Genomic DNA, 22,728 nt, shown 5'->3' on the forward strand with positions numbered 1-22,728 from the left:
CAGGCATGTGCCCTTGACCGGAATCAAACCTGGGACCCTTCAGTCTGCAGGCTGACGCTCTATCCACCGAGCCAAACCGGCCAGGGCTAGATATATTTTTAATGATCCGTGTGCACCATCTTTGTTTCTGTTTACTTAATATTTTCCTTTAAGTCAATTCACAGTTTGGGTTAAATACTTTTATTTAAAGGAAAATCTTTATATTGCTTCTGGAAATGGGAAGCTGATATTCACTATAAATGAAAGGTAACCGTAAAAATTAAATGCAATAAAAATGTTTTACTCCATTGCCTGCTGGAAATCTGCTCAGTTGGCAAGGTTGAGGGTTCAATCCCCAGTCAGGGCACATACAAGAAGCAGCCAATGAATGCATAAATAAGTAGAACCACCAATTGATCTCTCTCTTGCTTTCTCTCTCTCTTAGATCAATAAATAAAAATTAAAAATAATAAAGGGGAGATTACTAGGTGTGGGTAAGCCTTTGGAGACATCCTGGCACCAAATAACCTTCCTTCGTGAGGAAAAGCAAAAGGATTGTAGAGGAAATGTCTTTTTCACTAACAGGAGTCAGGTTTATCTTATCCTGCAGGGGTCCAGGCATCCCCTGACATGGTCTCATGACTTTTATGACTCTTGGCTGTACCACCGCCAGCTGCACTTCGTAACCTCCCTGAGCCTCCGTTCCCTAATCTGCATACTGCGGAACATGACACCTGCCTCACTGGGTCCTTTCCAGGAGAGGAGAGATGATGCTGGCAAGTATGTACAAAATCTGTATTTATTTTTCGTACCCTTGACTGAAAGGTTGGGCCAGATCATGGATGTAATGTCTGGCATCCATAAACAGCACCCATGGCAGACATGGCAAGTGGATCGCACCCGCATGTGGCAGATCTTGCTCACAGATCCTCGTCCTCCGGAGCCTGGGTGCCCCTTCAGCTTCTGTAGGCAGGTCCCGACTGATCACAGCTGCACCCGGTGGCATCTCTGGACCAGGTAGGTCATCCCTCAGGTTCCTTCCACAACAGAAGCTCTTGTTTTTCCAGACTCAGATTTTCCAGGCAGGAGGACAGGCTGAGAGGATGGCAACGGAAAGCTGGGAGGGTCCTGTGAGCAGGTGGGCGCAGGGGACCCAGCTGACCCCGCCGTTTCCCACAAGAGACCCAAGCTGGCAGTAAGCAGAGAGAGGGGCCCCCTGACAGCAGGTGGAGATGGTCTGATGGTCCAGAGTGGATTCGCCTGTGGCCTCGGGAGCTGGAACAAGGGCGGAGCAACGGGCAGGGGCGGGCGGAGGGAGTAAAGGAGACAGGCCTGCCCGGGTCAGATTGCAGGGCAGAGAAGCGGCACCAGCTGGGGACCAGGCAGCCGAAGGCCCGGGATCTGGGATCTGTCAGGTGCAGAGCGGGAAGCAGCAGGCAGCCAGGGCAGATGGAGGTATAAGAGAAAAGGGAGGAAGGTGGGCGGGCCTTTCAGCCTCTCAGGTCTCCTATTTCTTGAGCTGTATGTGTTCCCTCAACTCCCCAAGCCCCCTCCCCCCGACCTCCACCACCACCAACTCCACCACACCTCCTGGCTCCCACTCCAAGCAACTTCCAGGGCCCACAGTTACCAAGAAAACTGTGTGTGGAAACAGACCGAGGCTAGGATGACAAACCTCCCACCGCCCTCTAATTATTGACATTCCAGATAACGCCAACAACAGTCAAGAAGCACTTTAAAAAGGAATGAGAAACTAATATTTATGTTTCAGACACGGTGCCAGGCGCCTCCCAAGCTCATCTCTCATCCCCGGGAAAGGACCCCGTGAGGCAGGTGTGGGGTTCCACAGCTGGCAGATTAGGAAACCGAGGCTCCGGGAGGTTACGAAGCGCAGCTGGTGCAGCCACGGTTCAAACTCGGGTACGTGTGGCGCCAGAACTCTTGGTCCTTTGCATCTACAAGGCTGCACGGGCAGCAATTACATTAATGAAAAAAAGCAAAACAAAGCATAACAAGCAAAATTCCGTTCTAATCTTACTTGGCAACCAATTAAAAAAAACAAACAGCCCGCATTCCACACATTCCATGATGGCGACTGTGGCTGAAGCCATCCCCACCTGTGACCTGGCAGCATCCACTCTCCATGGGATCCCTGCTGGGCCTCCTCCTCAGCCACCTGTCCCTCTAACGCTCCACCTCTGAGCCCTGCCAGGGTGGTCTTGCTCTGGCTCGCGTCTGGCCATGCCACACCTGCTTAAGCCCCTACGGACTCTCTGATATCTTCGGGACAATGCTTGCGCTCCTCATTGTCATAGTCCATGACTTGATGGGCCGCATCTGCTCTCATGCCTCAGTCTCCCCATCTGTGAATGGGGTAGTCAAATTGGATGATTTCTTTTGTTGTTGTTGTTGTTTCTTTTCTTTTCTCTTTGCTTAAATTGGACAGTTTCTAAGTGCTCTCTTAGCCCTGGTATTCTGTGGTTTCAGATGCCACATGGAATGTGGCTTGTGGCCGGGACTACATGTATTTCACTTCCAGAGTGGAAGGCGAGGAGTGAGGGCCAGGGCCACAGTTGACTCATTTAGTAATCTTCACACCCAAACAATCTGCTCCCACACTCCTACACATCCCTCAGGGCCCCACCCCAGCATCTCCACTTCTGGGAGGCCCTCTGATTTGTCCCAAGTAGGGGTGGTCACTGCCTCCTGCTGTCACCTTCTGCATTCCCTCTCTTAAAACCCTGTGCTAGATCCTGGGGCTACAGGAGAGATAATAACAGTCATAGCAGAAGGTCAATCAGACCCATGAGCAGCAGCCTTTATTCAGAACGACCAGGTGTGAGAAGACTCTGGAGGAGCCCTCGGGCCTGGAGAAGGAGGTGGAATGCTGATCAGGGCGTTAGTCAGAGGGGCTGGCCAGAGTTCAGCTGGTTTTGGAAATAGTTGGTTGAGGGTGGTCCTTGGAAGGGGGGGGGGTTGTACTTGCAGATTAGCAGCCAGTGTGGCAATTTGAATCTTATCACCGAGCAATGGGGGAGGCACAGCTGTGCGGACAAGGACCTGTGAGCGTCCCAGTGGCACGTGCTCAGGCCTCAGGAGCTGTATTTATTGAGCACTCACTGAGCACCAGGCTCTGGTCCAAGCATGGTTTCTAATCACTGACAATGATGTCAGAGAGGAGGAGAGAGAAACCATCCTTACTCCATTACATACATGAGAAGGCTAGGGCACAGAGCGGTTGATGGCTCGTGCAAGGCACACTGCTAGAACACAGTAGCGCAAGGATTTGAACCCGGGCATCTTCAGCACTCACGCGGCAAGTTCACAAAACCTCTCGGCGCCCTCGCAAGACAATAATGACGGAGATTCTGAGTCCTGCGTCCCCGATGGAGATGGGCTGCCCGAGGGGATGGCGCCGTGTCCCAGGCCACACAGCGAGACTAGGGGCCGGAGGGGAGGACTGGAACCCTGAGCTCTCACCCTACATCCTACTATCCATGGCCACTGCCACTGGGGACGAGGGACGGGTTGTTGATTGCACTTGAGCTCAGCACCAGTAGCCGCAGCCTGGCCCTGAGACAGCCTGGGACATCCCCTTGCTGGCTGCTCAGAGTCATTTTCCATCACCACAGGTATGACACACGCACGCTCCATCACAGCGCCGGGGAGGGGGTGGTGCTCGGGGCTGTGGGAAAGCAGGGCAGGAAGTGCTGAGTGGGGGGAGAGGCAGGGGGGTACCCCGTGTGCAATTCCAGGAAGCCAGGATGCAGAGGGGAGGGGGAGCTGGCGGGACCTGGCCTTCCATTCCTCTGTGCAGGTGCCTCACGGAGTCGGACGACTTCCCTGTCTGCAGAGGCCCCAGCTCCGTGGGGGAGGGACCGACCCCGGTGGACGCAGTCAGGAAACTGAGTCACACCCTGCCTCTTGGAGGAAAGTTGACCTGAGCCTTTAAGGGAATGCCCGGCTGGGGAGGCTCTGGGGAAGGCGCCTCGCTTTGGGAGGAGCGTGGGTGGCTGTATGGGACTCCATAGCCAGAGGGCCCCGCACAGCTCAGCGGGTTTGGGATATAGTTGCTTGAGGATGGCTCCTGCGTTCACCCAACATGCATTTACCGCGGGACTGTTCGGTGCGGGTCACGGGGCTGGGTGCTAGGGAGCCAGTGGTGGGCACAACGCCCTCTGCCTGGGCCGGAGGCCCCGTGGTCCCCGTGGGGCGGCTGGTGCGCTGGCTCTGGACCTGGATGCCATCCTGGTTCTGCTGACCCCCACCTGTGACCTTGGGCATGTGCCTAAACCTCCCTGTGCCTCAGTTTTCTCAGCTGTGAGAGGGGAAGTCCCAGGATGGTGGTGAGGATTAAAGACGCGAGTGTATGTAAAGTACTTGAAAGAGGTGAGACGGGCAGAGACGGGGCTGAGACCAGGGGCAGCCCAGGGTGAGGTGTGGAGGCAGCCGGCTCGCTGGCTTGCCTCAGGGATGTGCTCCGCTGTCTTGGTGATGCTGTCAGGGCGGGGCTGACCTGGAACCATGGCAGGCGGGGGTTCTATCGCCCTTCCCCCACCCCCTTCCCTTCCCACCCTCTTGCTCCTCACTGTCTGCCTTCCCCAAGCACCTGGGTAAGTCTCAGGGTTTATAGTTTAAGGCGTGACTCTCGCAGTGGTCGGCAAACTGCGGCTCGCGAGCCACACGCGGCTCTTTGGCCCCTTGAGTGTGGCTCTTCCACAAAATACCAACTTCTGCGCATGGGCCACGAAGTTTCAATCGCACTGTACGTGCGCGACTGCACGTGGTATTTTGTGGAAGAGTCACACTCAAGGGGCCAAAGAGCTGCATGTGGCTCGCGAGCCGCAGTTTGCCGACCACTGCCCTAGGGTATCTGGACACCCATGACTCTCTGTGGAGGGGATTCCAGGAGGTGTGGCTTGTGAACCCGGGGTGACCTGCCCTTTGGAAGAGCAGCCCAAGGCATTGTCAATAGCCAGCCTGCTCCTGTCCCTCTCGCCCCACCTGTAATGGGGTGAATTGTGTCCCCCCAAAGACATGGTCAAGTCCTAACTCCCCCCGCGCCGCCACCTAGGAATGTGGCCTTATATGGAAATAGGGGTCTTTGCGGATGTAAATATGATGAGGTCATAATCCGATAGGACCTATGACCAGTGTCTTTGTAAGAAGGGAAGAGGCACTGGGAAAGACACAGGGCAACGCCACGTGACAGCAGAGATGGATTGAAGTTAAGCTGCCGCAACCCATGGACGCCAAGGATTGCCAGCAACAGCGACACCACAACCAGGAGGGGAGGAGGACCCTTCCCTGGCGCCTTCGGAGAGAGCACAGCTCATCCCATCACAGGCGGGCGAGAGGGGCGGCAGCAGCTGGCTACTGGCAGTGCCGGGTCCTGCTCACACCTTGGCCTTGGACTTCCAGCCGCCAGAGCTGGGAGACCATGCAGGAGCTCAGTCCTCCCAGAGCCCACCTGCCTGGACGATGTCCGCTGGGGTGCAAGGGCCCACGGAGCCAGCCCCGCCGCCTCCCCACAGCCCTGTGGTCCCCCTGAGGGTTTCAGAGGGAGGCTGGGTCAGCAGAACCTTCTCTGGGGTGGGCTGGAGTCTCCACCCCTAGCCCCCAACAATGGCCCCCTTGCGCTGAGGCTTGGCTGAGCCACAGGACAGGCTGGCTGGGAGGGCAGCTCTCCCGGGGCCTCCCACCCTGATCTCCCCGAGTGGTGCCATCACTCCCTCTACTGGATTGAACAGGGCCCCCCAAAACCGGAACCTGTGACTCTGACCGTATTTGGACATAGGTTCTTTGCAGATGTAAGCGAGTTAAGGGAGAGGGTGGGACCTAAATCCAATCGGATCGGCATCCTTATAAGAAGAGGGGAATTGGGCCCAGACACACAGACACACAGACACACAGATACGCGGGAAGACAGAGGCGGAGGTCGCAGTGAGGTTTCTACAGGCCAGGGAGCCCGAGGATTGCTGGCAGCAACCAGAGCTAGGCGGAGGCGAGGAGGGTTCCTTCCTAGAGCCGAGAATGGACGCCCAGCCGCTGGTTTTGGCCTCGAGAACTGAGAGGATCCACTGTCTGAAGCCACCCCATCGTGTTAATTCGTTACCGCAGCTCAGGAAACGGACACATCTCCCAGCGAAGAGAACAGAACTGAGGCCCTTCCACCTGCAACGGGCGGGGGGACCTGGGGCAGGCCCCCTCCCCGCTGAGAACCTGGGTCGCCTCTGCGGCTGAGGGGGACATGTAACTCCAAGCCCGGACGCGAGGCATCACCGCGAAGAGTCCAGCGTGGGCCCCGAGCTCAAAGCCTCCCCGTGCTCTCGCCGAAGGAGCGGACAGTGACTGTCATCTGTTCACTCGGCCAGTGTTTGCTTGTCCCGTGTGCCAGGTACTGTTCTAGGCGGGGATCCAGCAGGGACAAGACAGGCGGGACTTTGTCTTCATGGCTCACAGTCTGGGGCTGGGGAGGGAGAGGCGACGGGGAAACGGCTTAGACCTGGCGCTGCCCGAAGGCGATGGAAACTTGGCTGTCCTGGCGCGTTAGCCTCTGGTGGACAGCTGGGAGCACCTCCTGTGTGCAGGGCCTTGACATGGCATTTGCTGAGGGTTTATTCAGCATTATGTTCGTTGGCTGGGACTCCATAGAAAGTGCCACAGACAGAGTGGCTTCGACAACAGAAGTGTATTGTCTCACAGTCTAGAGCAGCCCAAGGTCAAAGTGTGGGCAGGATGGTTCTTTCTGAGGGCTGTGAGGGAGAGGCTGTGCCCTGCCTCTTGCCAGCTTCCTGGTGGTTTGCTGGCCGTCTCTGGCGGCCCCTGGCTGGTAGATACATCACCCTGGCCTCTGCCTTCATCACGTGGCCTTCTCCCTGGGTCTACGTCCATCTCCGCATTTTCCTTTTTTATGAGGACACCAGTCACTGGGTGAGGGGCCCATCCCACCCGGTTGCAGTAACCCCATTTCCAAATAAGGTCACATCCGAAGGGACGAGGGGGTTGGGACTTCCACATACGAATTTGGGGGACACAGTTCAACACCTCACAAGCATGTTTTTGTGCCTCCAGGGAGGCAGGCGGTCCCCGTCCCGATGGGAGGCACGGGGCTGAGGTCCGGCCTCCCTCTGAGTGCCAGCTCGTCTCCAGAATGTCCTGGGAAGGGGGATGCTGGATGGCCAGCCGCTTTCTTTCCAAACCAAGGGCTTTGTACAACGTCCCACTCTGCTGGCAGAAGGCAGGCGTGTCTCCCTCATGCCCCTGTCCCCAGGGCCCAGCACAGGCACTTGACAGGTTTGTGTAATTAAGAAAGGAGGCGATGTGCGTTCACATTTCTCCAGGGCCTTGGATTCTGCACACTGGGGCTAAACAAGGCATTGACGAAAGGGCTGTTGTGGGCAGTGAATGAAATAACCCCTGGGGCGCTGGACGCAGCACCTGGCCCATAGCCAGGGGTCCTCACAGCGTCAGCCAGGACTGGGATGGCCGTTATCATAAGGCTGCTGTGAGTGTGAGGGTCACGGCTGCCGCCCCACCCCGACTCCCCCCAGACCTTAAAGAAAGGCAGCCGACCTTTCGTGAGGCCTCCGTAAATTGGGCCGAGCACCCGTAATGTGGAGCCAGTTCCATCTGTCTGCCTCAACTCCCCAGCACCCCCGTCCACAGATGACGCGATGGCCGCCTGGGGAGGTCTTGCCGGTCACCAACAGGTGGAGGGGCTGGGATGCTGACCACCTCCTCTCACTCTCCCACCGCTGGCTGGACCCTGTCACCCGCGTGTGGTGGGCACGCTGCGGCTGGCTTCCCAGCCTCACCGGCTGAGCCTCCAGGGCCTTTTCTGGAGACCAGGGGGCCCGGCGTTAGTGTGAAAGGCAGGCTCCCAGAGGACAGTGTGGCCCTCCTCTGTCTGTGTGGGAACGTGGCCCCTGCTGTGGCGATAAGGGCACCCAGGCACCCAGCTGCCCTGCTGACAGCAGCCCTCTCTCAGCGCCAGGCGGCCCCCTGCCCAGGGCTCTCTGACCTCTTGGGAGGCGGCCCCTCGCTCATGCTTTCCAGTGCAGCCCCTCCCCCGCGCTGTGGCTGGTGGATCGATGGCTGGGTAGGTGACAAGTACAGAGGACGCTGGTTGCGCAAGGTCTGCGTTTCAGGCCATCCAGCTCTCCAGAGCTTATGCCCAGACCCCTCTGTGCACGACTCTCCCCCCTGACGGACACACCCCGGGACACGTGGGGACCCCAAATGCCCCTGACATTTACACACAGCAGGCTCCTTACAGAGCACACGCAGGAGCATGCACATGGGTTGGGACACGTGTGAGGCAGCACACAGTAGGTCTTGCACAGGCAGCCTTCCTTAGCCTCACCTGAAACTCCTTGCACATGCCAACTAGCCAGACACACTGGGCACATGCTCACCTCACCCCGCACCCCCCTACCCCCCTCACACACACACACACTGGGACCCACGTGTCACGGCACACGGGGTCTCAGGTGTGCAACTTCCCCTTTGGGACAAACACCGATCGGCCCGTCCACACCCAGAAAACCCTGGCGCCCGTCCTGTGCTGGGAGCGCGGGGGTCAGACCCACCGCCTTCCTCAGCTTTGCTCGCTGGCGCTGCAGCTCACACTTGTGAATGTCAGTGTTCTGCCTGTTGCCACACTGGGGGTTTCCATGTTCTAGTCGTCACAGTAAAGAATAGGAAACCCAGCAGGGGAAACCAAGTTTAATGATATATTTTATTTAACCCAACATTGTCAGTAGGAGACCATTTCAACACGTAATCAGTGCGAAAAGCTCCTGTCTGAGGTACTTCGCGTTCGGCGTTCGTACCACATCTTCGAGCCTGGTGTGCGTCTCCATCTCAGGTCAGCCCGGCCCGGCCCGGGTGCTCGAGAGCCACGTGGGGCCAGTGGCCACCCACACGGGCAGCACAGCTCTATAGAACGAGGCAGAAATTCAAACAATTTCTCACTGAGCAGAAAACGGCACCGAACCCCACCCTGCACTCCACACTCTTCTCTCCTGTCCCGGGAGCACGAGGGCCCCGCCTCCCTTTCTCTCTCTCGGGCCACTGGCTCTTCTGGTCTCACCTGTCCAGGTATGGAGACCCGTGGGAGCCCCTGAGCGCACCACACAGGCCCCTCTGCAGAGCCCCCAGTCCTTGCCACCCCCTTCATGCTCTAGGGGACCAGGGACTGTAACCAGGCAGGAATGTCACCAGGCAACAAGCCTCGGGAGACAGCTCAGGTCTCCTGCACCTGCCCGCCAGCCTCCAGGGTGCCCATGGGCGGGGCGGGGCGGGCCGGGGCGGGCACTGCCTGTCTCCTGCCTCCGGACTGTTTACCTGAGCGCAGTCACAGTGCTGTCCTGAACCTAGCGGTAGGCCCATGGAGCCTGGGGCCACAGGCCACAGAGGACAAGGGCCAGACACCCCGGCCATGGCTCTGGGCCATTGATCCAGCGCTAGCTGGCCAGGTGGGGGTGGGGAGGCCTTGGCCTGGACAAACAGAGGCTGTGAGGTCTGCGTGCAGGCCCGGCGCCCACTTGCCAATCCCAAAGGTAAGCGGGGGCCTCCAGGACAGGGGACCAGCTCTATGAGTGACCCGGGGACAGTGTCCACTCTGAGAGCTGGGCCTGGCTTCCTGGAATTTGAGCCGTCGGCCCTGCTCTGAGGCCAGGTCTGCAGGGCCTCATCGGCCAGGGAGTGACCAGGTGAGCGGACGGAGAGGGGTCCACAGGCTGGGGCTGTGGCTGGGGCAGGACCTGGCAGAGCGAGGCCAGGCGTGCGGACAGCACGGGGCAGTGGAGGAGCTGCCGGTTCCTGGTGCCGGGAGGTCTGGGTTTAGGTGGGGCTGCTGGACTCTGGGACAGGGACAAGGCAGGGGAGAGGCCTGATTTGCCAGTTGAGCACCCCATCTCTACTCTGCTGGACTGGACACGCTGCCAGGCTCAGCTTTGAATGGAGCTGGCAGTCTGTGTGTGTGTGTGTGTGTGTGTGAGTGTGTGTGTGTGTGTGTGTGTGTGTGTACAAGTGTTTATGAACGGGAAGTGTGCATCTGTGAATCTGTGTCACAGTAAGGAGTGTGTGTGTGTACGTCTGTGTGTTTCCATCTGTGTACATCTGTGTGTAAGTTGTTTGTGTGTGTGGAAGGGACGCTCACCCACACCCCCACATTTGGGAACACGCGGTCACAGCAGCTCAGAGCAGGGAGTTACTCTAGGCCCAAAGGGCCTCCCTGGAAGGTCGTAGATCAGAATCCCAGCTCTGCCCTGCTCTGCTCTGCCCTGGCTCAGTGACCTGGAGGGAGCAATTTTGCCTCTCTATGCCTCAGTTTCCCCACCCATTAAATAGAAACAGCAAGGCAAGCATCCCTGGCTGCTGGAGGCTGAGGTGGACTGTGGCTTGCGGTGTTGCTTGGTACGGGGCTGGCACACAGGAAGAGGTGTGGATGGCTCCCGTGAGCTCAGTCTCCGGTGGGCAGACTGAGGACCCTCAATGATCAGAAGGGCAGGAGGGAGAGGAGCAGGTTGTCTAAGGTGGGGTCCAGGAACTCAGGTCGGGGAGAAGCCTCAGGCCCCTGTGGCAATTGGGGTATACCTGGTCCCTCCTTCCTGAACTCACTGTCAGTGAGACAGAGAGAATGCCCCCCCCCCCCAAGCTGAACTAGTCATGGATGGGGGTGGCCCAGGACACTGCAGAGGGGCACCTGCCTCTCCTGGGAACTCTGGGAGAGCTTCCAGGAGGAGGTGAGCGCTGAGCTGAGGTGTGAGGGGCCGTGTAAGAGCTGGCCAGGCCAGGATGTGGGCAGCCCTGCAGAAGGAAGGGTGTGTGGGAAAGCTTTCTGTGTTCAAGAACCAATCCGCGCTCTGCTCTCCGCCCAGAGCTGGAGAGAGCCCTCGACCGTAGGTTTTTACCACATTTATTATTAGCATTGATAACCGCAAAGTCCAGTGTCACTGAGGTGCAACAGGAAAAAGAAGTGGGGAGAAAGGAGGCGGGAGAAGTCGGCCCGGCCCCAGGGACACACAGCACCTTGGAGCTGTGTGGGAAGGAAGTGAGATCTTAGTGTTCATTCATTCAACAATTACGGAGCGCCGAGTTCTGCTCTTGGAGCAGGCACACAGCGGCGGGCAGAACCAAGCCCCTGCTCCCTGCAGCTCACGGCCAGGGACGAGACAAAGGACACAGAAGCATCTCATGCAATTTAGGTCCAAAGGAAGGTGCCGCAGAGAGAGGGGGTGGTCGGGAAGGCCTCACAGAAGAGGTAACAGTTGAGCAAAGACCTGAAGGGGGTGAAGGAGCAGGCCGTGAGGCAAACCGAAGAGTATGTTCGTGGAGGTGGGAACAGCACGTGCAGAGGCCCTGAAGTGGTGTGTGCTTGGTACGTTGATGGTCTGGCCAGGAGCCGGGTGGGGCAGCAGCAGAGGGTGAGGGAGAACAGGAAGATGAGCGAGGGCCAAGTCTCTAGGCCCCGGGGCTGCGATACGGCGTTGGGCCTTGTTTTAGGTCGACAGGAGCCATGCGGGCCTTGTGAGCAGGGCACGTGGGGAAAAGGCCACGCTGGCCGTTGTGTGGCAGTTTGCTACTGAGGGTGGCCAGACGACGGGCGATTGCAGGAGTCCAGGTGACAGGTGATGTGGACCTGGGTGATGGTGGCAGCTGTGGAGGTACCAAGACAGGGTTGGGCTCTGGGGGCACCTGGAAGGTAGAGCCACGGCTTTTCTGACGGACCGGGCCTTGAAACCATCGGGAAGGCGTGGTGTCATAGGGAAAGCCGGGAGCGGCGTCCTCCTCTCAGCTGGCAGTTGTCGCCGGTGCCCCTCTCCTGCTGGGCTGTCAGGCACAAGAGGGGGAGAACGGGGGGCCAGCACAGGGCCTGGCCTCAAGCAGATGGGCTGGTAAAAATGGGGTGGCTCGGTCACTGAGTCATGGCTTGTTAATTAACAGCTCATCTGTGGGAAGCAACCAGGAATAGTGGCAGGAGCAGGGAGTCAGACACCTGGACGCGCCCCCCACGTACCCACGGTGTGACTGTGTGACTTTGGGCGAATGGCTTAGCCTCTGGGGGCTTCAGTGTTTTCATCTGTAAAATGGGGTTCGTAGTCAGTGCTAGATATTCAAACCACACTGGAGAAACGAGGCCGGGCCAGGAAAACCCCGGACTGAGTTATTGCTAAAACACTACGGGTCTCAGTTTCCTCATCTGTCCAATGGGTGCAGAACCTTGAAAGGTGATTGGACGTGTAAGCGGCATAATCCAGGTAAAGTGTCCACACAGAGTGGACCTGAGGAAGAAGAATGCCTGGGGACAATGGTCCCCACATCCCTGGATGACCGGAGGCTTAAATGAGGTGATGCCTGTGAAATGTCTTTTGTAGATACTAAGGGAATATTAGTTTTCATCTCCTTCTTCCACCCCTAGGAGAATTTGGGGCTGGTGGGGAGACAAAAGGGACAGCACTCTGAAGGGTAGGTTGCTGGCCCAGCACAGCACTGGCCCACGGGCTTCTGGGGGAGGGCTCGGTGAATGACTGCGTTGGTATTTTGGGGAGCCCTGCTATGGAAAACCAGGAGGAAAGAAAAGCATCCCCCTACATGAAGGTATGCGGGTGAGCTTTTTGTACCCCAGGTTTGTATCCCATGTTACTCGGCTCCATCTGTGGGTACAGGCTCTGGGGGACTGGGTTCAGGCACTGAAACCTCCACCTGTCCTCTGACCACACAGAGGCTGGTGCGGTGCAAAGGCGAGGGTTCCAGGGCCGGACCGGTCCAGCTCGGCCTCGCGCCCTCTGGGTGAGCTGCTCAGTGCCCCTTTCGGCGCTGACTGCCTGGTGATCTGATCCTCCTCCTCCGAAGGGCAGGCTGCCTTCCTCTGTGCATCGTTGGCAGCCAGAGAGGCTCCCTTGCGAATGCCAGGCCATTCTCAACCCGGGTCTGTTTCCCTGCCAGGATGCCCGTGGCTGAGGCCCCCCAGGCGGCTGGTGGGCAGGGCGACGGAGGAGATGGCGAGGAGGCAGAGCCGGAGGGGATGTTCAAGGCCTCCGAGAACGCCAAGAGAAAAGTCCGGGGCTACCTCCGCCTGGCGCCGCTGTGGCTGGCCCTGGTCGTGCTGGCTTCAGGGGGGTTCCTGCTCTGGTATTTTCTAGGTAAAGGCATGGGCCTGCCTGGGAGAGGCACCTGGGAAGAACTTGGGGGTGTTTGTTGGGGGCACAGCAGGACAGACCAGGATTCTAAGTCAGCAATACCTAGGCACTCCCCGAGGCCAGCACTTCCTCTCTGTCTGCCTTCCTGCCCAGGGGGATGGAGTGTGGCTGCACCTACTAGTATGTTCTAGGTCCTGGGACTCAGGCCAGGTGCCCCCTGTTCTCAGCAGCTGGGGAAGGGGTGCTCTCCCAGCACCCAGCTCTTGCAAACCAACAAACCAAAGGAGTATGAACATTGCCTCCCCTGCCTGCAGCCCTCCGGGGTTGCCCCTGGGGCTCGGAGCCAGCTGGCTCTGTGGGAGAAGGCCAAGAGGTGCCCATGGCACTTGGCACCAAGTAATGCCACTGCTCACTTGAGCCCCGTCTGGAGCTCCTCTAGGGTAGGGACCCCAGCTCTGTCACCTCTGAGTCCCTAGGGCCCGTCACGAATGGGATGAAGGGAGGAGGGACACGGGACTCAGGCATCCGGGGGGCTGTGCACACACAGAGGGCCTTCATACCCCAGCTCGGGCACAGGGGATTTCAACATAGAGCAGGTGGCTCAGAGCCTCACCCAGGTTCTGAATTTTGGCCTCCCTCTCTGGTATCACAGCCCTTAATCAGTCCCCTGGAAGCAGTTGGCCCATGTGTCCGCCTTTTCATTCACTCATTCATTCATTCATTCATTCATTCAATAAACACTCTTGAGCACCTACTATGTCTTTCTCTAAAACTGATGAAGACTGTACCTCATCATTCCCACTATAGGAAATGATGATGGCGCCTGTGAAAATGCTCCATACATACTGTAGAAGACTTCATTCATTCACTCATTCATTCTTTCTTTCATTCATTCTTTCTTTCATGTCTGAGCACCTCCTATACACCGGCTCTGTGCCAGGCTCTGAAGATGGTCCTGCCTCACCATAACGCATGGCATGTGCCAGGACAGAGGAAGCTGGGGGGTGGGGAGCCATAGCAGGGACAAATGATCAGAGACTTCCCATTAAATGCTCTGCAAAAGTTAGATCGTATTCTTACTGGCTCACTCTCATGGTGGAATTTCAGACCCATTGAAAGGAATGAGGACCCGCCCTAGCCAGTTGGCTCAGTAGATAGAGCAGCAGCCTGCGGACTAAAGGACCCCGGGTTCGATTCCGGTCAATGGCACGTACCTCAGTTGCAGGCTCCTCCCTGGCCCGGGCCCTGGTCAGGGCAGGTGCAGGAGGCAACCAATCGATGTGTTTCTCTTACTTCTACATTTCTCTGTCTTTCCCACTCTCTTCCACTCTCCCTAAAAATCAATGGAAAAATATCCTCGGGTGAGGATTAACAAGAAAATAAAGGAAAGGAACAGGGACCCACTTTGGAGCAGTCGTGGGGAGATCAGCCTGGGCCCAGCCCCAAAGGGGGACGAGGTGGTGGGAGCCTGGAACCAGCCTCGGGCAGACACCGTTAGGAACCCAGGTCCGACGTGAATCTGCCTGCCATGGCTCAGGGTGGAGGGCAATTCTGCTCAGAGCCGAGCAGCGCCAGCAGGGAGTGGATGCTGTGTGCATGCCGCCGCGGGCAGGAAGCCAGCACGGGCTGCCGGGGGGGGGGGTGGGGGGGGCCCCGCAGGCTGCGGGATAATTGGTCTTCAGGGTAAACCACAGAGCATCAGGCGAGGGCCGGGAGCTCACCTGTCAGTTGTCTTCCTTCGCAGATGAGTCTCCTTTCTCCTGGTTACGCTCCAGGAGTAAAGCACCCCCCTCCCAGAGAGTGTGCTCCGTGGGGCTGAGTGCCCCCTAGTTTCAGCTGGGGGAAGCCAATTCCTGCTCCGCAAAGGGATTGGGGGCGGGGAGGGGAGGCAGTTGAGGAGAATTTTGAGCTGTTCCTCCCGCCCCCGGCCAGCAGTGCTCCAAGAACTGGGCAGGAGGTGAGGAGATGAATCAGAGCTGCGTCCTGCCCTGTCTGGAAGGGGAGATGGAGCGTGACACGGGAGTAGGATTAGCCCAAAGTGAGTGGCGTGCTGGCCCAGAAAGTGGCCCAGGAGGGGAGAGGGCGGGGACTGGCTTCCCAAGGCGGATGGGCCCGGGCCCTGAGGCGGCCTAACTGTGTCTCCCTGGTCCTTCCCTCTCCTGCTGTCCTGGGTGCTGGTTCTGTGCTTTCTTCTCAAACCTCCTGCACCTCCACCCACTTTGCCACCTGTTTCAATGACAAAGTGGAAGGAGTCAGAAGAGAAGCCCCCTAGATGCCCTCCCAGCTGCAGCCACGTGCCCTGCCCTCCTGCCCGTCCCCAAGGTGAAGCAACCCTGCCTGTTCTAAAGCCTCCTGGCTCCCTGGCGGTGGCTGGGCCCCAGCAATGCTCCTTCTCAACTTGCCAGCATACCTGGCCATCTCTAACTCCAGAATATAGCTGGCTCCTCCCACCTCACCCTCTCCGCCCGCAGCCTGGTCCAGGCTCCGTCGCCTCTTACCCAGATGGCTCTCACCTGGACCTCTCTCACCTGGACCACTTCCTGCAGCTGTCTCTGCTTCTGCCCTTGCCTCCTTAGAGCCTCCAGCACAACAGCAAATCAAATCATCTAAGTTCTCTGCTCAAAATCCTCCTCGGCTCCTGTCTCACTCAGTACAACCAAATCCTCACCCGCCTCATCTCCTGCTGCGTTTCCTTCACTCACTCTGCCATTCCTCAAACACACAGATGAGCTCCTGCCTCAGGGCCTTTGCACATGCTGGCCTAGGCGCCTGGAAGGCTCTTTCTACAGATTAATATCCACATGGCTGACACCATCACCTTCTTCTCTGGCCTCGTGTTGCTGCCCCTCCACCCCCGCCCTGGTTTCCACTTACATGTCTATCATGTTGTATAGTCTGTTGCTGGGCTACAGGCTCTTTAGGATAAGGGTTTATTTTCTTTATACTGGTATATTTCCAGGTGCTCCAGGCCAGTCTTGGCACATAGTAGGTTCTCCACAAATATTAGTTGAGTGAATGAATAAATGAATAGAGATATAAACCCAGGACATTGGATCTATTCTCTTCGCATCAACCAAAAAGTCTTTGCAAAATGGAACGCTGATGGTGTCATCCCTGATTTTAAACCTTTCGTGGGGTCCCTTGTTCATCTGGTAAAGACAGAATCCTGCCAAGCTGATGTCACAGCCTCTTGCTGCCCCAATCTGACTGTTCCAGCCAAACAGGTCTTAGCCCTCTTCTTCCCATGATCCCTCTGCCCCAGGGCCTTTGCACACACTCTACTTCCTTCTCTCTCCTCTTCCCCATTTACACTCCAGGCCTCCCATCTCACTGGAGGGTCGCTCTGACCCAGGCCTGGTTTCTTGGTCATGTCCCCTCAATAGCACCTTGTGCCTCTTCTTGAAGGCCCTTAACTAACCTCATGGGGAGACATATCTGTCTTTGTTCACTAGTGTCCCCCACATAGTAGGTGCAACCTAGACAACCTGGTGAGTGGGAGGATGAAGAGAGGTTGTAACCCATGAACTTGACCTGGGCCCGTGGGGTTTCCTGGCCTTTATGTCATCATGTCCCACTGCATCAGCCTTTGGGACACCATCCATCCACCTGTGGGCCTCTCTCTTCTATGGCACCTTGGGACCAGTTTGTCCCTAAAGGAACTTTGGATGGCGATGATGACAATGGCAAAGATGAGGATGAGGATGAGGCCTTGATGAGGAGGTCCAAGATGGTGGAGGCCGAGCTGAGGGTTCCGGGGGAGGAGGAGGCCTGGGGGAGGCAGAGCCGTCCCCGCTGCATGTGGTTAACCTCTGGTTTCTCCTGGGCAGGGTACCAAGCAGAGGCGACCGTCAGCCAGGTGTACTCAGGCAGCCTCCGTGTGCTCAACCGCCACTTCTCCCAGGACCTTGCCCAGCGGGAGTCCAGCGCCTTCCGCAGTGAAACCGCCAAAGCCCAGGAGATGGTAGGGAAGGAACATGGGGGCCAGAGGGAGAAGGAGGGGCCTGATCATGTCAAGCCCCCTGGTCAGTCCATCTGGGGAGCAGAGGCCTGCTCCCGGCATGATGGGGGGGGGGGGGGCGGTACAGGGTGGTGGGCGAGTCAGTGGGCTCTGGCATCAAATGCACTTGGATTAAATCCTGGCTGCGCCACTAAAGGAGTGTGGCCTTGGGAAAGTCAGGGCAGTGCAAGGGCGGTCAGGGCCCACCTGCACCCCCCCTCTAGGGCACTGGCTTCCTGCACTGGGGGGTCTCCCGCTGCCAGTACCTCTGCTCGGCCGCAGGACCGCACCCTGCCCAGCAGGCAGGCCAGAGCGCGGAGGGGCTGTTCCCAGGAGCAGCGCTCAGCCATGGGAAGCAGAGTGGGCGGACAGGCAGCCCAGCAACCCTGGCGCTGGTGGGGGCAGTTCTGAGGATGCCCTCCGTCTCCCAGAGCTCCCCGTGGACTGAGCCTCCGTGGCCCACAGCTCTCCCCTGCTCCTTCCCAGCCCTGTGGGCTGCCCCCCCCCCCCGCCACTGCTGTCCCCCAGAATCACTTCCACATAAATCACTTGCCTCATGTCCTTGACTCGACCTGCTTCTGGGGACCCACGAGGCTCTCTTTCCTCCTCTGTGAAGGGGGTGATGACTGCCTGTCCGCAGGGTGGCTGTGGGGTTCCTGCAGCCGCACTGTAGTGGAACGTGTGAAAACCAGCCGGCTGGGCTCCGTGGCTGCTGGGGGGTAGGGGGGGGGAGGGGGGGCGGTGAGGAAAGGACTCAGGGGCCACGTGGGCTTCTCAGAGTTGAGTGACATCTCACGAGGGGGCCAGAGGCCATGGGTGGCCTGATGGAGGCCAGAGCTGGGGGAAGGGGGAGGGGCAGTGCCTGAGGGCAGGGGAGGGAAGAGTGGAAGGGGTGTGAGGTTTCCTGGTGTGGCCCTATGTGACCGCAGGCAAGACTGTACCCTGCAGGCTCCCTGTCAAGCCAGGCTGCCTGGAGGGGAAAGGGCGTCTCAAGGTTGGAGGGGCTTCTGCAGAGGTTCACCAGGGGCTATCCTTTCCCCTCCTTTTAGCTCAAGGCCCTCATCACCAGCACCCGCCTGGGCGCTTACTACAACTCCAGCTCCATCTACTCCTTTGGGTGAGTGCCTGGTCCCCCGACCCGCCCCTACTAGAACCTCGAACTCAAGGGGAGAGGAGTTGACTCCTGATGCCATGCCCTCACTTTCTTAAATGGGGAAACCAAGGCGTGGAGAGGCAACTCGGCTTCCTGTGTGTGACCTTCCTTCACTGCCTTGGTTTCCTCATCTGTAAAATGGGCACAGGCCGGGGCAGAGGGGGGGCAGGGATTGCCTCGACTGTGGCTACGATATGTTCACCAAGGGCCTGGCAGTACTGGATGAGGCCACGGTGGGGAAGTGGGGGGGGGGTGTCAGTGGGGGTGGCCCAGCTCTTCCACTCATGTCTGGTTCTGCTGCCTTCAACATGGTCCGTGGCCTCAGTTTCCCCACCTGCAGAATGGGGATGAGAGGAGCACCTGTGGTTAGGGGGCTGCGCTGTGAAGGTGGAGAGCAGTGTCTGGGGGGTAGTGAGCGCTCAGCACACACAAGCCCCGGCTGGTGGTCCCCCTCGGGAACAGGGGGCTGGCCAGGGGAGACCGCAGGCCCCGGCCCCAGCGCCTCTCACTTCTGCCCGCCTTAGGGAGGGGCCTCTCACCTGCTTCTTCTGGTTCATCCTCCAAATCCCTGAGCACCGCCAGCCGATGCTGAGCCCCGACATGGTGCGGGCACTGCTGGTGGAGGAGCTGCTATCCACAGCCAACGGCTCGGCACCCGCTCCCTACAGGGCAGAGTACGAGGTGGACCCCGAGGGCCTGGTGATCCTGGGTCAGTACTGCGGAGGGGACGCGGGACGGTCAGATGAGGTCCGGGAAGGCTGCCCGTGAGGGCCCCGGGAGCCAGGACTGGGCCGGGGCCCGGGGAGGGTCGGCATGCAGGGGAACCTCGGCCAGGCTGCCTCTGACGGTCTCTTCTATTTTTATTTTCGTTTTATTGACTTATTATTTGTCTTCATTTATTTGTGTGTTCGTTTCCCTTTAACAGAAGCCAGTGTAAAAGACATACTTATGCTGAATTCCACGCTGGGTATGCTACTTCGCTTTTCCACTTTTGAGTTGCTGTTTTTCTTGGCGTGGTCGAGTGTCAGGGGACCGCGTGGCTCTATGGCAGGTGCAGGGGGACTGGCTGAGGGTCACCCCGGGGATGCCCCGGCGGGCTGGGTCCTGGGGCCGGTGGGGGAAGAGGAGGAGAAGGAGCATGTGTGAACACACGTGTGTGTGTCTTGTACACAAGTGTGCATGTGTGTGGGGTGTGAGACTGTGACTCCACTTTTCTATCACTGAGTTCCGTTTGCCCACAAGCCACTGCTTGCACTGATGGTAGAAATAATCTTGCCAACTCCAGGTATGTCAGTCACTCGGGGCTTAACACTTGGTCTCCTGGAGACATTTCTGCCGCATTCAGGGACGCTCCCTCCACCCCCTCCTTCCCTCTGGCAGCCGGCTGCTCTTCCTGGGCCCCGCCCTCCAGGCGCCCTATTGCTCTCACCTCGCTTCCCCCCGCCCCAGAGGCTCCACCGTCCTCCTGCTGAGCCCTGGGAGGCAAGGCAGCGGTGGGGCCAGCGAGCTGCCCAGGCCAGGGGCGCGCTCCATGTGGTCCACGGGACCCGCAGGTCTCGGAGGTGCAGCGCCCCATCTGCGCGCTGGGCCCCGCGGTCCTGAGCCCGGGCCCCAACCCACTCTCCCCAGCTTCCCCCCCCCCCCCCCCCCCCCCCCCCCCGAGCTGAGGCCTCCAGCCGGGCGGAGGGAGGCAGAGTCTAAATCCTGGCTATACCTTCGCTGACCTTCCTCTCCTCCCATCCGGCTGGTCAAATGCTTACTTCCTTGGTGGATGGAGGTAATGGGGTCACAGTACAGCTTTCAGAGCGTTAAAGTCATGGTTCCCCTCCACAGATAGAGTGAGACAGGCCAGAGATTCATTTAGCTGATCTATCATTTATCCTCTATCTATTGTCTATCATCTGTATCTCTCTACCTCTCTATCATCGATTACTTGTCTATCATCTATCTATCGTCTATTATCTATCATCTGTCTTATCTATGTCTGTCTATCTATCCATTACCTGTCTATCACCTATCTCTACCTCTCTATCATCTATTACTTGTCTATCATCTATCTATTATCTATCATCTGTCTATCTTATCTATGTCTATCTATCTATCTATCTATCTATCTATCTATCTATCTATTGATCGATCTATCTATCACCTATCTCTACCTCTCTATCATCTGTCAGTTGTCTATCATATATCTATAACCTATTAGCTGTCACCCTTTTACCCTGTCTATCTACCTCTCTATTATCTAGGATCTGTCTATTCTATCCATCCATCCATCCATCCATCTATGCATCTTACACTGCATTGGGACTTTCGTAGCTCAGCCCCTTGGTCTGGGATGGGCCCTCCTGTTGCCCTTGCCCGTGCCAGGTGTCCACGTGCCCCAGGTTTCTGGCAGTCTCTTTGCAGTTTCCCTTATTTGGTTCCATGAAGGCCTGGAGCCCCAGCCCCCTGGGAACAGTGTAACGGGATGGAGATGACCATTGGAATCCTTTCAACAGGCTTTTTGAGCACTTCCTCCATGCAGGCCCCACGCCTGAGCTGGGGAGCCCAGGTGGCATGTCCTCACCCCTGCCCTCGGCGGAGCTCAGAGCCCCAGGAGGGAGACAGACTCACAGAGTCACACCACTGAAGGTGCCAGTGCCCGAGCAGAGGCCCCGGGCAGTGGACAGAGGGCATCGCTCTGCCCTGGGGATAGGGCCACCATCCAACCAGAGGATGGAACGTGCCTCTGGAAGGAGGGGGGAGCTGCTCCTGACCGGGGGGGGGGGGGCGGGGGGAGGGATCCTGGAAGCTTTCATGGAGGAGGGGGCGGCAGGCCCCGGTAGGAACCTGTCAGGCTGGGAAGGGGCAAGGGCAGCTGGGCAGAGGGAGCCGTGTGAGCACAGCTGGGTGAGGAGAAGCGTAAGGCAGGCTCGTTGACTCTCCCAGCGACCAGAGGTACCAGGCTCCCTCAGGGTGCTCGGTTATCATCAGAGACCAGCACTTGCCTCTCCATGTAATTCGCCTCAAAACAATGGCAAGAGCAAAGCATCAGCTTGGAGCGGATTTAAGGAAGACACACCAAGGAGCAGCCAGGCGCCCCTCCCCAGCTGCTGGCTGAGCAGGTGCCCAGGCCTGTCCCTTCCCTGGCAAATGTCAGGAGTCTCTCCCGGGGGGAGGTCAGCTCCCCACTGGGGGCAGGATGGGAGGTCAGGACCGGGAGCCGAGCAGCAGGCAGCATAGCCGAGCAAAGCATTCACTGCATTGCCTTCTTGTCTGCCAGAGCCACTCAGAGAAGGAGGTGGGCCAGGGACTATGCTGTGTCCGTTGACAGAGCTCAGAGTGGCTTAGTGACTAGCCCAGGGTCACACTGCCTAGGAGAGGTGGTGCTGGGCTGGGCGCGGAGAGGACTCCCTGCACACCAGCCTGCCTCCCCCTCCCGCAGCTGGGCCTCGAGCTGGGCCACATCCCTTCTGCTTCCCGGCAGGTCACACAGCCTCCCTGCTTCACAGGCTCGCAATGAGGGTTAAACGCGATATGTATGCTCCGTGGGCGAGATTGGTTTGCTCCCTGCAGCTCCTTGGTGCCTAAATCAAACCCAGAGGAGGTTCCCATTGAATGACTGAACAGTGCAGGTCAAGCATGTCAAACTCAAAGGCTAACGCGGGCCAAATAAACGAGGCATGCGGCCCGTGGGCTGTGAGTTTGACATGCTTGGTGTGGGTGGTTCTGCTGTGCAAGCCCTAGCACCGCATACAAAACTCAGGGACTACACAGCCTCGGGCTGCGGTGCAGTGGGTGTGTCCGTGTGATGGAGGAGGTGTGAAGGGAGGGAAGCCGATGAGACAGGCTACGTCTGAGCCTCCAGGGGAGCCAGCTGAAGGGTGGAAAGTCACAGGACTTTTGCTGCAGCTTCACCTTCGCCCTCTGCCCCACACCCACCCAAAGAACAGCCACTGCATGTATCGAGCACCCACTGTGTGCAAGGGGCTCTGCTGAGCACTCTGCATGCATCCCTCCCAAGCTCTGTGACCATCCTGCAAGATGGTGCCATTGTCCTCATTCCGAGAAGAAAACCAAGGCCCAGAGAAGACTGGGTAGAGGTCGGGGGACCTCAGGTCTGTCCGTCCGGCTCTGTAAAAAGGGGACAATGACAGCAGCTATTTCGTGGAGACTTCGAATGAGGTGTGTGCACAGCCTTAGCTCAGTTCCAGCATCTACCAAACCCGTGCCCAGTGCAATGGCTCTTGTTCTCCTTGTTCGTTATCGTTAGCGGGAGCCCACTTCCTCTCCCTGGGCTGCCAGCCCCCCTGGCACACACTCCCTCCTCTCCCCCTGAAATGAAACCTCACCCGGTTCTCCATATACAGCCGCCTCGCTGGTCTCCAGCCTCCTCGGCGTGGCTCCCCGCAGCCAGCGGCCGGAGAGTCTGGGACCCAAGCCTGACTCTGCCCCTGCCCGCCTGGGCC

The 22,728-nt window shown here is 58.3% G+C and overlaps 1 protein-coding gene across 2 annotated transcripts in view; it reads left to right on the plus strand.

Annotated features, from left to right (window-relative positions):
- Positions 1-9,327: 9,327 nt before the first annotated feature.
- Positions 9,328-22,728, plus strand: part of TMPRSS6 (transmembrane serine protease 6) — a 33,264-nt gene continuing 19,863 nt past the window's right edge. Inside the window, exons 1-6 of one of the 2 annotated variants that reach the window (XM_059681633.1) lie at positions 9,328-9,695; positions 12,934-13,130; positions 16,955-17,088; positions 18,174-18,241; positions 18,802-18,986; positions 19,203-19,244. In XM_059681633.1, coding sequence (XP_059537616.1) covers positions 12,935-13,130; positions 16,955-17,088; positions 18,174-18,241; positions 18,802-18,986; positions 19,203-19,244 — 625 coding nt within the window. In that variant the 5' untranslated portion in view covers positions 9,328-9,695; position 12,934. The remainder of the gene's footprint in view (positions 9,696-12,933; positions 13,131-16,954; positions 17,089-18,173; positions 18,242-18,801; positions 18,987-19,202; positions 19,245-22,728) is intronic. The other variant, XM_059681634.1, reaches the window with a different exon arrangement.

Source organism: Myotis daubentonii, chromosome 2 (genome assembly GCF_963259705.1).
Source record: "Myotis daubentonii chromosome 2, mMyoDau2.1, whole genome shotgun sequence".
NCBI classification, from domain to species: domain Eukaryota; kingdom Metazoa; phylum Chordata; class Mammalia; order Chiroptera; family Vespertilionidae; genus Myotis; species Myotis daubentonii.